Source organism: Acinonyx jubatus, chromosome B1 (genome assembly GCF_027475565.1).
Source record: "Acinonyx jubatus isolate Ajub_Pintada_27869175 chromosome B1, VMU_Ajub_asm_v1.0, whole genome shotgun sequence".
NCBI classification, from domain to species: Eukaryota; Metazoa; Chordata; class Mammalia; order Carnivora; family Felidae; genus Acinonyx; species Acinonyx jubatus.
Window position 1 is genome coordinate 161,604,982 of NC_069382.1, and position 16,205 is coordinate 161,621,186.

General features: G+C 40.3%; 1 protein-coding gene across 1 annotated transcript in view; it reads right to left on the reverse strand.

Moving 5' to 3' along the window:
• Positions 1-6,607: 6,607 nt before the first annotated feature.
• NIPAL1 (NIPA like domain containing 1) overlaps positions 6,608-16,205 on the reverse strand; it is a 29,440-nt gene continuing 19,842 nt past the window's right edge. The window contains exons 4-6 of the mRNA XM_015072310.3: positions 11,708-11,798; positions 10,040-10,200; positions 6,608-9,517 (exon numbers count right to left, since the gene is read on the reverse strand). Coding sequence (XP_014927796.3) covers positions 8,898-9,517; positions 10,040-10,200; positions 11,708-11,798 — 872 coding nt within the window. The 3' untranslated portion in view covers positions 6,608-8,897. The remainder of the gene's footprint in view (positions 9,518-10,039; positions 10,201-11,707; positions 11,799-16,205) is intronic.

Here is a 16,205-nt window from a genome sequence, read left to right on the forward strand (position 1 = left end):
GATTTGGCACAGGCACAGACCAATCAGAAGCTGACTGGCAGTAATCAGTCCAGCCCTTCCAATGCAGGCTGTGACCATCAGCCCCTGCAAGGTGACCTTGAAGTGGTGACGTGACTGGGAGGGCTGCTTGGATTGGAACAGGGTCCCCTGGCACCTCTGGTCTCAACAATATTTCTTATCAACCTACTTGGCTGGCTCACCCTGCTGGCATTTGCAGACTAAGTTGGTGGCTGTGTGGGTTGGTCTCTCCTGACTTGATCAGGGCACAGAAGCCCTTCCTGGCTCGACCTCACCCCAGGGCTTGCTGGCACTGTAGGCTCCACCATAGCTTCCACTTGCCCTTGGGCTGGGCTGCTGGTGCAGCTGGTCATCCAGCTTCTCATATGGCGGGCGCCATGACAGCATTTCCAGTGCTTGATTCAGCTTCTTCCTGCTCCCAACTTGAGCACATATGGAAACTTCTGAGTCCCAGCCGTATCACAAGGGGACTGAGCATAGCTCAGAAAATGTTCTTCACTTCTTCAGTGTTCTTCTATCTCCGTTCTTCTCAAACTTTAATGTACATACAATCGCCTGCAGACTTTGTTAAAATGCAGATTCTGATTCAGTAGGTCCTAAGTGGGACCTTACATTCTGCATTTTTAAAGCTCCCAGCTGATGTCAAAGGTGCAGGTCCTTGGAGATGTCCTTCCTCCCAGGTGACTTTTGCATCCCCATACCCAGCAGGCTAACAGGATTCAGAGAGAAGGAAATGGACTTGTGGGTAAGTACAGGTATTTTGAAAATATCCCCATTACATGTGGCAACAGACAACTTCATAGTTGATGCTGTGGGTTAATCTTCCAAAAGGCAGCTACAATCCTTTGTTCTTCTTTTTATGCAAAGTTGAAATACTCAGCTTTCAAGGCTCGCTTGCAGCAAGCGTGCGCGTACCCAGCAAATTCCACATAATGAAATGCAGCCAGAAGCACCTGAGGGGAGCTTCCTTTCCCAAATAAAAAGCTGAGACTCACCAGAAAGAGAACTCTTTTGCCTCTTCCCTGTTGGAGCATGGCTTTGAGACCTGAGGGAAACAGACACGAAGAGGAGGGCCCATAGATAGGGTTGCTGGATAAAATATAGGCTGTCCGGTTAAGTTTAAATTTCCGATAAACAACAAATAAGTTTTTAGAGTTAAGTGCTGTGGTCACCGCTCCTGTGGTGGTCAGCCCCAGAAGTGGGTGGAGACCCATCCCAAATTTGGTTCAGAGGTTGAGACTTGACACCAAATACATAGCAAGAAGGTACGAGAGGTTTATGACTCACAAAATGAGGGTTTCTGCAGACATCTGCTGGGCACATCCCCAGGGGATCCAGATGGGGCGACTGCCTTGGAGTTTCGTGGTGATGAGGGGGTAGGGCTGAGATGAGGGGGCTGCGGGTGCGGAGTTTGAACTCCCAGCTGGTACCAGGGAGGGAGCAGACAGCCTTTCTTATCAGCTTGCTCAGGTGTGGGGCAGAAAGGACCTTGAAAGCTGTTGGCAAGCATCAAACTTGGAGTTAGATTGTTGCAGTGAGTATTTCCAAGTATTGCATGTGACGTACTTCTACTAAATGCGTTTGTCAGAAATTCAAATTTAACTGCTTGTCTTGTATTTTTGTTGTTGCTGTTAAATCTGGCGGGCCTCTCCGAGGAGCAGAAAGAATGGCCTGGGTCCCTCCTAGGATTGTGGGGCTACTACTGCTCCAACTCGGAACGGCCCACTTCCAGACTGCTTGTTATATGACACGAATGAGCCCCCATTTATTTAAGCCACTATTAGCTATTCAATGACTTGAAGCCGAGCCCAGTCCTAAATGATGCTGACTCTTCTGTTGGCAGCTATTGAACTATGTACTTCTCCTTAGGTACGGATTATGTAACTTATTGCAAAGATTGTTGAAACCTGTCTAAGGAATTGAAAACAACCATAGAATATGCAGATGTTATATTTCAGCACTCAAAAAAAAAAAAAACACAACAAAACAACTGTGAAATTGGGCTGTGACTTCTAATAGGTGGGGCCTTAGATTTAGATCTAGGTGGTGCTCAGCCCTGGCTGCATATTAAAGTCATCTGAGGAGCTTTTAACAAACGCTGCTGCCTCTATCCACCCTCAGAAGTTTTATTTAATTGGTCTGGGGCTGCGCCCAGGCATGATAATTTTAAAAAGCTCCCTCAGTGAATGTAATGTGCAACCAGGGCCAAAAATCATTGCACCGGATAAAATACTTCATGTATGTGTAGACATGTTCAGTCTGCATCAAGGCTTCTTATGAAGTTTTTTAGAAGTTGGAACAAAGAAAGATGTCCCCTCAATGCCTGATGACTAAGCTGTCCCCTTGCTAACTTGACAAATGCTTTAGCTAACCTGCCCGCCAGCCGTCAGAATAGCTATGCTATTCATAGCTAAGGAGAGTGGAGGAAACACAGTGCCTTTTTACAAGGAGCCAGAAACCCAAGGCAGGGAGCTTGGTAGCATCTCCTCACTTGATTTCAACCCTAGCGGGTCACTGGAGAAGAATTTAAAGGTGCCAGAAACGGGTGGGATGCTCCTCTGTACATCTCACTGAAGGGGGCCACCCTACATGCTGAATTCCATGAAACCCCAGGAAAGAGCCAGAGGTTCGAATGTTTTAAAAAGGAGTTTGTTGTTTGTTGTGGAGCCTGCTCCTTAAATGGCGGAGATGAAAGTCAACTGAGCTTACCTCTGACTTTGAAGCAAGCCTCGCTTTCTTGTCTGCTTGGTAACAAAATTGAACGTGTTTCTGCGTGGCTACAGATATTAGATCTCATCCTTGATGTCTCATTCACCATTCTGGAGTTATGGCCTTTCAGAGACATTGGACTCTAGTTAATCTCATTCTGCTGGACTGTAAATTGTCCCAATGTTATGAAAATAGATCATGTGCTCATATTGTGGGTACCTGCTTCAGCCAGCCCCAGCTACTCCGCGCACTGTGCGGGCAAAACAAGCATAACACTTGATCCTGTTTGACCAGTTCCTCCAGGCTTTTTATTTTTCCTTTTGCTTCGGGCTAATCTTCAATCAGCAGGCACCTCCCCATAAGGGGACCTGTGCTGTGTGACTTAAATTGCATTGAATTCCTTAAGTCTGTCTGATTCTAAACCAGTTTGGTTCTCACAGTAAGACATCATGGTGCCGTTGATGTTGACTCTCCTTTCTGCCTGTGTAAACTTAATCCGGCAGCTTCCCTTTGCTGAGTCTGTCTCAGCTTTCTGGAAAGATTGAATCGCCGCATTACAAAGTCTCCACACTATGATCCTGAAAGCAGTCTCTCCAAACTGGTGGACAGACTTGCCCTTTTTTTCTGTGCATGCAAGACTACTCAGAAGGAATTAAGTTCAAGTAAGGTGACAGGGGTAAATAAAACCCAATTCTACCAATGGGAATTTTTCTGTCTCCTCTAAGGCTTGCCCATTATAACCCAGCCTTATAGTTTCATGAGTTAAGGAGAAGAGTAATCTCTTTTATTCCAATGTCTTTTATTTAAAACTCTTGCAGTGATACGATGAGATGTTAGTGGTAAAAACAAAGGCAAAAGTTAACTGATAGAGGGAGAGACTTTCTAAGTCAGAGGGCTATTTTGCCCATTCCTGGTCTAGGAAACAATCTGTTTTATTGAGCTTAGACTGTGGATGTCTTTGAGTGTACTATCCGGACGTTTGTTAAGTACACTTAACTCTAGGAGGAGCCGCATGTCATTGCCCCGAATCTATTCTAGGGGAGATCCAGAGGCTTTCTCCATTGGGACGAATTTGCTTTCTATGGTCTGTGAGTCCCTGGAGAAGGCATTTGCAAAGCAGCCCACGAGCTTTTGGGCTGGGATGAGTTGATGGCTGTTTAGTGGCAGCCAGGAATTACGGACTGGATCACGGAAGGCAGAAGATGGAAGGGGATTCTGGGAACAGGGTATTCAGAGCATGGCTCCTTTATCTACACTACCAACTCTATCTGCTTCCTCGCCCCCTCCCCCAAGTAGTTCCTGGGGCTTATTCAGGACTGAGTGGGAGGGAGGTCCACATGGTCTTATGAGTGTCCCAGTACAGGAAACTGGTGTCAGGACTCGTCTTCTGAGGGCCAGAAAAGCTCTTGAGGCTGGTAGAGCTTGGCCTGCAAAAATTCTACTCTCTTCTCAGCCACAGGGGAGGCTCTACATAAAAAGAAACTAAAATGCCTTCCAACTCAAAGATTTTCTCCTGTACCGATGGCATTTATAGAGATTCAGTTTTCCCTCCAGAAGAAGGGTTTGTCATGATTTGTAACTGAAGGGGTGAAAGGGTGGCTTGGGCAGTCAGCTCCCTCAAAAGGCTTTTTTGGTGTTTTTTTGCTTTTTGTTTTTTTTGCAACCAATCAAAGCTTTCAGTTGGGAAAAATATGTTGCTCATTGTTATAAATTAAATTTAATCCTCTTTGTAACGTATGCTTACCTCTTAGAGGCTTCCTACATACGGCAGCCAGGAGGCTGAAATGTTTAAGCACAGACACAGCTTGCTGTGAAAAATGTGTTCTAATTGCTTCTATACATGATGTACTTCACCAAGCCCTCCTTAGGATCTCTTACAGTCAGTGGATTGAGTACTTTGAGGTGTTGGTAACCACGTGATTTAAGGAATTGCGTATTGTTTCTTTGTTTATACAATGGCGGGAAGGGGGGCGGGCAGGGGATACTGTAAAAAGAGGCCTTTTGTATCCTAGACAATTCATTTCCATAGAAACAACGAGAGAGTTGTCCTCAAACATGAGTTCAAATCCAAACAGGGCAAATTGATAAAGTCATAGTGATGTGGTCAATGCATGTAAAAATATTTTTGTAAATAAACTCTATCCCAAACCTGGGGCTCAAACTCATGGTGCAGGGATCAAGAGTTACTTGCTCTTTGGACTGAGCCAGCCAGACACCCCCGTGAAGCGAAGATTTAGTCCTACAGGGGCCAGAAGGAAATTTGCTCAGGGTTTGTAAATGCAACTTGTAGTGTAACGCAATGGTACCAAATATTTTTATAATGCTTTCTCCCTCTTCCTCTGTTTCTTTAATTTGCTGAGTTTGCAAATGTGAACTTAATATAATGCAATGCTACTAAGTATTTTTAAAATGCTTTCTCCTTCTAAATTGCTGACCTGAGCAATTTCATTATACTGACTGCTTTGTACTCCTATCTTGTTCAATACAGTTATTGAAAGATAAGACAGTTTCTCCTACCTTTGGTTCAGGTGTCAAATCAATTATACAGGAAATGGTTTTATGGAGAGCCTTCTTCTAAAAAACAGACTTCAATTTCACGGAAAATGACAAAGCAAAGTTAACCTAAGTGCAGATTTTTCTTTTAACCTCAAAACTTGGAAAAAAAAAAGTCTCAAATCTAAATGGGGGTTATTTTTGCCATTAACATACACTTAACTTCAATTAACTACAAACTGAAGTCTAACAAACATAATTAAAATGCATTTTATTTCAAATGAAAAATATACAGAAACATTAACATTTGTAAACTTTCTGAAATGAACAGTACGTATAAACATTTGAAAAATAGAAAATTTCAGGGCTATAGAGTTTATTCAAAATATTTCAGAACATTTCATATATATTCAGGCAAATTACTTTCCCACAAAATTTTGTTAGAATGTGAGCAGTGTACTTAGTTCAGTTTTAGTGGCTCTAAGAAAAAATATTTTTGTTGGAATAATTTTGTATTGGTGTTGAGATAGTATAATGATGGAATTCATTTTCATTTGGATTATGTAACACAAGATAATGTGACACAAATTAAGAAAAGTTGAAGAATGTATGAGAATTGGCAATGAATGGTACTTACCTATCTGGTAATACGACTCCAACAATCAAAATGTTGATTCAGAGAGAACTAAATTCTATTAAATGCCTCATACATCAGGCACAATGCAGAGTGCGTTCCAAGTATTTCATTTAATACTCTTAAAAAACAAAGGCATTAATTTAATTTTATGCTGCTAAATCTAAAGGGTCTTATGAACATTCTGCAATCTGAACTAAAAATTCACTAACCATTGCCTAAGAATAAAATTAGGAGTCAAAAAATAAAATGAAACTATTACATTTTCAGAATTATGGAAAGCTTTCAATTTGGCTGCATGAAGACAGCTCTGTAATCCTTAATGACCCATGTGCCGATAGTTATATAATTAACCTTAAGATATCTATGTGAGATAAAGTATAAATATGAAGATATATACATACATGAAACTACCAGTCAAGACTAACATAGTCTGAATATAGGCTTCCAGCATTTTATTCCTTCTTAGACAATATCTTCCTATTTGGGAAAAATTATTCTTAGTTTTAGATTGGCCATAACATTTTAGTTTTTTTTTTTTTTTCAACGTTTATTTATTTTTGGGACAGAGAGAGACAGAGCATGAACGGGGGAGGGGCAGAGAGAGAGGGAGACACAGAATCGGAAACAGGCTCCAGGCTCTGAGCCATCAGCCCAGAGCCTGACGCGGGGCTCGAACTCACAGACCGCGAGATCGTGACCTGGCTGAAGTCGGCCGCTTAACCGACTGCGCCACCCAGGCGCCCCAACATTTTAGTTTTTTGATGCAAGTGCCCACCAGGGATTATTTAAGAGTTTTTAAAATATTTCAATGGTTCTCAACACACTTCAACTTATTAAATCTTTCTCAGCCTTTCTCCTGGGTGTATGTGCAATACCAGTTCATTTTCCAATCCAAGATCCACGTGGGTTCTTGCGTTCCAAAAATCTTTAGCCTGGGCACAATACACGAAGGGCAAAGCTTTGCAACAGGTGGCATTAAGAAATACCTGACACAATTTCACTAGAGCAGAGAACCACCGTAGCCTCGGGTGGATGTCTTTCATTTCCTCACTAAGAAAGTGTCCTAGAGAAACCAATACAGTTTTTCAACGGGGGGGGGGGGGGGGGGGGGGGAACACTTTAAAAGAATTTTTACAATTTTTAAACACGACCTTTTCAGAAAATACTTTTCCTGCGAACTTCTGTTCATAGCTTATACATCTGATCTACAGTTAAAGTGAAACAGCAATCAACAGAGTAAACACGTACTTGACCTGAGGTATCAACCCATGTGTCTTCCATGGATTATCAGTTTTCAAAAATCAGAACGCACTGTGTTGCACTCAACACTGAGAAGTGCTGAAGAGAAGGTGACAGCCCTTTAAAACTTTGCAGTCCTCTCTGGACATCCCTGGGAACATCAGTCATAGCTAATAGAACTGGGAAATGCTGAAGTCCGTTTAATAGAATTCTAAATAATAGAACTTATCATTATGACCCAGAGCGGACTTGAGCTAGATTACGAACAAATGAAACATTCTGTTGGAACAGAAAAATCCAATCAACCTGAAAGGTTTTTGTTCTTTTTTTTCCCTCTAATATCGTAACTTTTTAGTTAGGATTTTTGTTTTGTTTTGGATGGAAATAAATTTAGTCTAGAAATAGGTAATTTCTTTCCCATGAAATCAATGAGTGATAAGATACCTGTCCATACACATTAAAGGCTACCAAAAATTTTATTCCTGCTGTGTGCTTAGAGACAGGAAAATTGTGTGTAAGTTTTAATAAGCAAAAGGTATTTTCCTGTAGTAGTCCCTGAGGTCTTAATATTTTGTTTTCTAGGAAGTTAACCTCCTTTCCCAGTCTCCCAAAACACTTGTCAACAAAATGTACGGAAAACATGGTCAGGATGAAATTCAACAGAAAAAGACAGTCTGCCACTTATTGTGATAGGATGTGCATATTTTTGTAAAGATTAGTAACTAATTATAATTTTCTTGATAAGCATGAAAGTGCCAAATTTCAAGGGAATAATTACGATAACTCATTCAGGTTTTTACAAAGATTTTTCTAGTTGTTTCCAAACAGCCTACCCTTTGGGAATCAGACAGTTGAGAAAAACCTAAGTATACAATATAATATTAAAATAATGTGCCAATTTACATTTACAGACTTTACAAAAGTCTCTATGTCAACAGGGAAAATGACCTTTGGGATAATAGTAAGAGAAAGGGACAACATGAATATAAGGAACTCCAAAGCTTAAATCATTTGGTCTTCTCCAGAAACTCAATTTTGTCTCACGTTGTTCAGGTTTGAGTTAAAAGAACCCTTGAAACGAATCGTTTGCATTTGTTTTTGTGAAAAGAGAAAATACTGTTTCACTTAAGTATTTCTCTCCTTCCTCTATTCTCCCCTTTTGAATTGGTAGTAAGTTTTTATGATCTGCTAATAAATTACAATTCATAAGCTCTTCATGGACTGTGTCTTGTGCATTCTAACCCACCAAGGAGCGGATTTCCAAAGCAGGCCTATTTTTTCTTCCGCATTCCCCTCTTCAGCCATCTAGTTTATTAAGAAAGAAGTTATGGAAGGGGCGGGGGGAGCATCAGTGATCTCGCGTCTCAGTTTTAATAATTTGAAACGATGACTCATCAGAGAATGATGGCTGATGTTCTGCTTATCAGCACATAGCTAAGTTTATCTATGAATTACTACGAACAGCAGCCAAAGAAGTGAAGAGCCACCTGGCACAGCCAAATATATTGTGACCAGAAGAGTAACTCAGAGACCCATGTAACTCTTGAACTTCTTTTGTGCTCAGGGAATGTTTCAAGTTTGTAGAAATGAAAAACACTGGAAGTCCTCTGGAGGAGGATCCAAACCTTGGTTTTCAAATTTGATGGCTAAAATCGAGGCTTTTTTGAGGGGAGTGGGGGGAAGCTCACATCTAAACTATTAGTTAGAACTTTAAAAATGTCAGCTTTCCTAATAGTTCTTCTAAGAATTAGGTATTTCTTGTCCTCTCCAAGTGTCTTCCATTGGCTAAAGTTTGGGGTTTCTAGAGACTTTGATCGTCAATCCTGCTAAACAAAGTAATGTCATCATTGTATCCTGGGGTTGAATATTCTGTGTGCTCCAGTAAGACATATTTGTCTTCACTGCCATTCAGCGAGAGGACTTCTTTCTGTGTGGTGGATGTCAGGTCATTCCAGGTAATGTCAGTGTTTTTAAAAGCATGTAGAAGAAAGATGCCATTGATGATGGTGAAGAACCCACTCAGGGTCCCGATGATATCTCCAGCTTTCATGCCATACCATTCTTGGAATAAGATGGCGGAGCAAGTTACTACCATGGACGTGAAGAACACATAATAAATGGGAGTCACAAGAGATGTGTTAAAGGTGTCCAGTGCCTTGTTGAGATAGTTAATCTGTGTCGTCACCGAAAGCACGAGTACACCTAACAAAACAAAGACCAGTGGGTGCTTATAAACTGGCTTCCATTCCAATAGTTCCTTAATGGCAATTCCCAGGCCCTTGACAGAAGAAACTGAAAATGCTCCAATTAATGAACAGATTGAAATGTAGACCAATATATTGGTCTGTCCCTTCCTGGGAGCCACGATCAAAATCAGCACCAACGAGATCACAGTTATGATCACAGCAAAGGAAATAAATCCTGTTTGGAAGAAAAAAAGAATTAGAATTCAGAAATTGCTGATAGGATCATATCTTTATGAAAGCTTGTTAGGAGTGTAGGAGCATAGGTGTTTTAGAAAGGGAAGTGAGATTAAAATAACAAAACCAAAACAACATTTTACTGCATGGCTCTCAATATTTTACAATGGACTATGACAAACATATCTTTTGAATTTCATAGCTAACACTATGGGGCATGGCAGCTATTGTCTGACTGACTTTTTATTTTCAGAGAGGGAAAGTAGCCAAAATTGGGGTTGGAATATATGCCTTTTGCCTCTCCTATCCCCATCTCCTCCTTTCAGGTATAGAGAGGAAGCATGGACAGAACAATAAGTTGTGTCACCTTTACAGAAGACTTGTAATACAGTCAAACCTTACTGTATCTCACAACCCACCATGAGGCTTGCAGCCTTTTACAGTATTATCCCAAATTCACTTGATGAGGAGAGAAAATGGAACCAAATATTGAGTAAGAGTTTCTTTTGGTTGAATCACAGACCTGGGTCTCTCAATTTCATTTCCATTTCATGCAAAGAAGTGACTTCCTCTTCTTGTGGGGCATGGATAACCATCACAGTAGACCCCAATATACTTAATATGCAGCCTATTTTGCCATGAATGTTCAGTTGCTCATTTAAAAAATAGGAAGACAATATTGCACTGTTAGGAGAAGAAAAACAAAATCACTCGTTCAATTAGCTTTTGATCCCATAGCAGCTCAGAAGTCACACTGTGGTATGTTGCACCCTGTATCCCAGTCACCAATCAACTGATCTGAATATGCTACATGACGCTGAAAAACCTGATTAATTTTAAAACTCAGAAATGATGGTCAATCAAATCTGCTTAATTGCTTTTGTACCTAAAGAGTTTTCAGGGACATTCTATATCCGTGTAATCTTCCTATGAGAAGTCATTTTCAATTTCCCCATCTTCTCCTATAATGCCAAACAACATACAAGATCTTTTACATCATACTGGCTTGATACATTTAGGAGATCTGTGCTCACGAAAGCTTCAAAGACAGATACATGCCTAAAGAAGAATCACTCTGCTCAGGGCTGATGTTTGGCTAGTATGCACAAGTATAACCATATGGGTTGTCAAAATATTGAAATATTTCCTTACCAACTGCTACCGCCCTGATACTTCCACTTATCCAATAGTCCCACTGCTTTGGTTGTCATGGCCTCTGGAAGTCCTGTCGGCCTCACCACAGACACCAGACAGTGGATCCTGATGCTCCACCAGCAGGTCTGTTGTGATTCCTGCACACCAGCCTTCCCTTGATGCCCTGGCAATCCCATCAGGGTTGTATCTGTACCAATTTGCACGCAAGACCGTGGCACCGTTACTCGGTGCCTTCTTAGAGTCGTGGTCATGTGGCCACTTGTGAGGACCGCAGCCTCAGCCAAAACACTGCTGCTACTACTGATTACCGCTCCTTGCACAGACAGTGTTCTAGTGCTCTCTGTGTACTGACTCATATACTTCTCACAACAGTCCTACAAAGAAGGTGAAAAGAAATGGGTAGGCCTAGCCGTAAGCTTTCTACCAGAAGTGGATAGATAAAAGGAACAGACAAGTGCAACAAAACTGTGGCTTAACTGTAAGAGTTCACGTGCCCGTTGAGCACATTCATCTGGGATCATGATAAAGACCAACTCAGAAAAATGAGATGGACATTCTAGGAACATGAAAATTACCCGTTTCCATTACTAAAAGAAACTCAGAGGTCTCCAAATATAACTATCCTACAAATGATGTAAGACTTTAAGTGAGAGTTGAAGTTTAACCCAAACACTCTGCTTTTAAACCCTCTGATAACTGTGGTCATTAACCACTATGACAACAGAAAGGACTAAAAGGGCTGTCCGTGGCAATGTGTTCAGGTAAGAGAGAGAAAAAAAATCCCCTAGGCTTCACTGAATAAACGCAAACATAACACGTGATTATTTTATGTTAGCAGGAAATTAGGCCCCCCCTCATATTTTTCTAAATAACAACAATAACAATTTATTTCTCATTTCTGTTGCGCTTGATTGTGTCTTCTCAAATTAGTTGTGTGATATTTTGTTTTGAGATATGCCTAGCAATATATTTCTTGTGGTTTAAGCTCATCATGCTATTGACATCTCTACAGAAGCCAAGCTCATTTCTCACATACCTTACGAGCACACTCAGAGCACCCAGCGGGGTGACCAAGGTGGCCGGTGCAAAAGCATAAGCTGCAAAATTCGCCGCTTCTCCGGCTCCCACTGGAAAGCAAGCCGTAGTAGTCATATGAGAGATGGACTTGTCAGAAGAGACAAACCAAGGACACAAACAAAATGGTAGACTTCTATGCCAAGGGTACTGACAGATCTAGCTAAAAGGAACAATTTAACTTTTTTAATGGAGGTTGGGGGGAGGATTGGTATTAAGGAATGCAGATAAACTAAATACCTGGTGATATGAACTCAATGCAAAAAGTGGTAACAGATGATTACACATTTTAAGTGACTTCCAATAGGGATTTTAGTTACGTCACTGCCAAGAACATATTTGGTCACTCTGATAAAATCTAATTAGAGGTAGCTTTAACCTAAGGAAAGAATTTTTCTATTTGTTTAACAATACCTACTGTTACGCAAATGAACAAAAAGCAATGTGGCAAATTAGAGTGCTTTGCAGAGATTTACTGACTGGGCAGGGGATAGCCAGAAATACCTACCACAGGCCCAGGTAGCCAGGGGTGTCTGAGTTGCACAAGATCCAAAAACACTTTAACAGGATCTTAGAAGCTCGAGGAGATCCAGAGGGCTGTTTTAAAGTCATAAGGATGTGCTCCTGCAATCTTTCTCTCATCTGAGGAACTCTAGATCTCTGTGAAATGATTTCTATAGTGAGGGGAAATCCCTCTAAGAACTACACTCTTGTCTGGGAGCCAAATTATTCTTATGGGTCACATGTGAACATTTGCCAACAGAAACCAGTATTTCACAAGGGCAAACTAAGCCAAGAAAACACTTATGTTGTAGACAGAGCTTCTGGAACAGATAAAAGACACCAGAATACTTTTTATTTTTCCATCTGGCTGCTATGTCCCCGGCCTTCCCCCTCTACACCCCAGCCAAAACTTCAGGAGTACTCAGCTTTAGGGAAACTATCATAAAACACATAGAAAATTCCAGAACAGATAAATTAGGAGACTGCTCTTCTAGGAAAAGGCATGGCAGTTTTCTTCAAAAATTAAGTTTTCTTGAATATTTGATATTATTTATATTTGTATTTCTTATAGACAGCTTTCCAGGAAACTATTAATTTCATAATTGAAGTGCTGTATGTTTGTCAATAGATAAAAGCTCTAATGTTGTAGACATCTGCTTTTCTCTCTTCAAAACTAGCATGAACTTTGTACATGATGAGAATAAAATTGTAAATGTAGCCACATAACATTCTCCTTATATTTTCATCCTACTGTGTGGGTAGAGGGGTGGGGAGACACAAGTAGGAGAGAGAGAGAGAAGGAGAAAAAAAGAATCCAAATCTCTGAAATCTCCCCAGTACGTCCTGGTCAACTTTTGTTCAAAAGTAAGAAAACAGAACTGAAAGGGCTATAGACACATTTAAATGATTTTTATTTATCATGTTTTTAGATTCTAACACTAAAGGAAAGTTATCCAATTCCTTTGCATAGGAGGCCCACACAAGTACTGAAATGTGTTGGTTGGTATTGGAAAATAAATGGAAGTTTTTTTGTTTTTTTGTTTTTAATATGAAATTTATTGTCAAATTGGATTCCATACAACACCCAGTGCTCATCCCAACAGGTACTCTCCTCAATACCCATCAGTTTATTCTCAGTTTTTAAGACTCTCTTATTTTTTGGCTCCCTCCCTCTCTAACCTCTTTTTTTTTTTTCTTCCCCTCCCCCATGGTCTTCTGTTAAGTTTTTCAGGATCCACATAAGAGTGAAAACATATGGTATCTGTCTCTCTTTGTATGACTTATTTCACTTAGCATAACACTCTCCAGTTCCATCCACATTGCTACAAAAGGCCACATTTCATTCTTTCTCATTGCCACCTAGTACTCCATTGTGTATATAAACCACAATTTCTTTATCCATTCATCAGTTGATGGACATTTAGGCTCTTTCCATAATTTGGCTATTGTTGAGAGTGCTGCTATAAACATTGGGGTACAAGTGCCCCTATGCATCAGCACTCCTGTATCCCTTGGGTAAATTCCTAGCAGTGCTATTCCTGGGTCATAGGGTAGATCTATTTTTAATTTTTTGAGGAACCTCCACACTGTTTTCCAGAGTGGCTGCACCAGTTTGCATTCCCACCAACAGTGCAAGAGGGTTCCCATTTCTCCACATCCTTGCCAGCATCTATAGTCTCCTGATTTGTTCATTTTAGCCACTCTGACTACCGTGAGGTGGTATCTGAGTGTGGTTTTGATTTGTATTTCCCTGATGAGGAGCAACGTTGAGCATCTTTTCATGTGCCTGTTGGCTATCCGGATGTCTTCTTTAGAGAAGTGTCTATTCATGTTTTCTGCCCATTTCTTCACTGGGTTATTTGTTTTTCGGGTGTGGAGTTTGGTGAGCTCTTTATAGATTTTGGATACTAGCCCTTTGTCCAATATGTCATTTGCAAATATCTTTTCCCATTCCGTTGGTTGCCTTCTGGTTTTGTTGATTGTTTCCTTTGCAGTGCAGAAGCTTTTTATCTTGATGAGGTCCCAGTAGTTCATTTTTGCTTTTAATCCCCTTGCCTTTGTGTATGTGTCAAGTAAGAAATTGCTGCGGCTGAGGTCAGAGAGGGTTTTGATGGTTTTCCTGCTTTCTCCTCTAGGGTTTTGATGGTTTCCTGTCTCACGTTCAGGTCCTTTATCCATTTTGAGTTTATTTTTGTAAATGGTATAAGAAAGTGGTCTAGTTTCATTCTTCTGCATGTTGCTGTCCAGCTCTCCCAGCACCATTTGTTAGAGACTCTTTTTTCCATTGGATGTTCTTTCCTGCTTTGTCAAAGATTAGTTGGCCATACATTTGTGGGTCTAGTTCTGGGGTTTCTATTCTATTCCATTGGTCTATGTGTCTGTTTTTGTGCCAATTCCATGCTGTCTTGATGATTATAGCTATGTAGTAGAGGCTAATGACTGGGATTGTGATGCCTCCCACTTTGGTCGTCTTCAAAATTACTTTCGCTATTTGGGGCCTTTTGTGGTTCCATACAAATTTTAGGATTGCTTGTTCTAGCTTTGAGAAGAATGCTGCAATTTTGATTGGGATTTCATTGAATGTGTAGATTTCCTTGGGTAGTATTGACATTTTAACAATATTTATTCTTGAATCCATGAGCATGGAATGCTTTTCCATTTCGTTGTGTTGTCTTCAATTTCCTTCATAAGCTTTCTATAGTTTTCAGCATACAGATCTTTTACATCTTTGGTTAGGTTTATTCCTAGGTATTTTATGCTTCTTGGTGTAATTGTGAATGGGATCAGTTTCTTTATTTGTCTTTCTGTTGCTTAATTGTTTGTGTATAAGAATGCAACTGATTTCTGTACATTGATTTTGTATCCTGCAACTTTGCTGAATTCATGTATCAGTTCTAGCAGACTTTTGGTGGAGTCTATCGGATTTTCCATGTATAATATCATGTCACCTGCATAAAGTGAAAGCGTGATTTCATCGCTGCCAATTTTGATGCCTTGATTTCCTTTTGTTGTCTGACTGCTGATGCTAGAACTTCCAACACTACGTTAAACAACAGCGGTGAGAGTGGACATCTGTGTTGTGTTCCTGATCTCAGGGAGAAAGCTCTCAGTTTTTCCCCATTGAGGATGATATTAGCTGTGGGCTTTTCATAAATGGCTTTTATGATGTTTAAGTATGTTCCTTCTATTCTGACTTTCTCGAGGGTTTTTTATTAAGAAAGGATGCTGAATTTTGTCAAATGCTTTTTCTGCATCAATTGACAGGATCATATCGTTCTTATCTTTTCTTTTATTAATGTGATGTATCACATTGATTGATTTGCCAATGTTGAACCAGCCCTGCAGCCCAGGAATGAATCCCATTTGATCATGGTGAATAATTCTTTTTATATGCTGTTGAATTCGATTTGCTATTGAGAAGTTTTGCATCTATATTCATCAGGGATATGGGCCTGTAGTTTTCTTTTTTTGTGCTGGATCTCTGTCTGGTTTAGGAATCAAAGAAATGCTGGCTTCATAGAATGAGTCTGGAAGTTTTCCTTCCCATTCTATTTTCTTGGAACAGCTTGAGAAGGATAGGTATTATCTCTGCTTTAAATGTCTGGTAGAATTCCCCTGGGAAGCTATCTGATCCTGGACTCTTATTTGTTGGGAGATTTTTGATGACTGATTCAATTTCTTTGCTGGTTATGGGTCTGTTCAAGTTTTCTATTTCTTCCTGTTTGAGTTTTGGAAGCATGTGGGTGTTTAGGAATTTGTCCATTTCTTCCAGGTTGTCCAGTTTGTTGGCATATAATTTTTCATAGTATTCCCTGATAATTGCTTATATTTCTGAGGGATTGGTTTCAATAATTCCATTTTCATTCATGATTTTATCTACTTGGGTCATCTCCCTTTTCTTTTTGAGAAGTCTGGCTAGAGGTTTATCAATTTTGTTTATTTTTTCAAAAAACCAA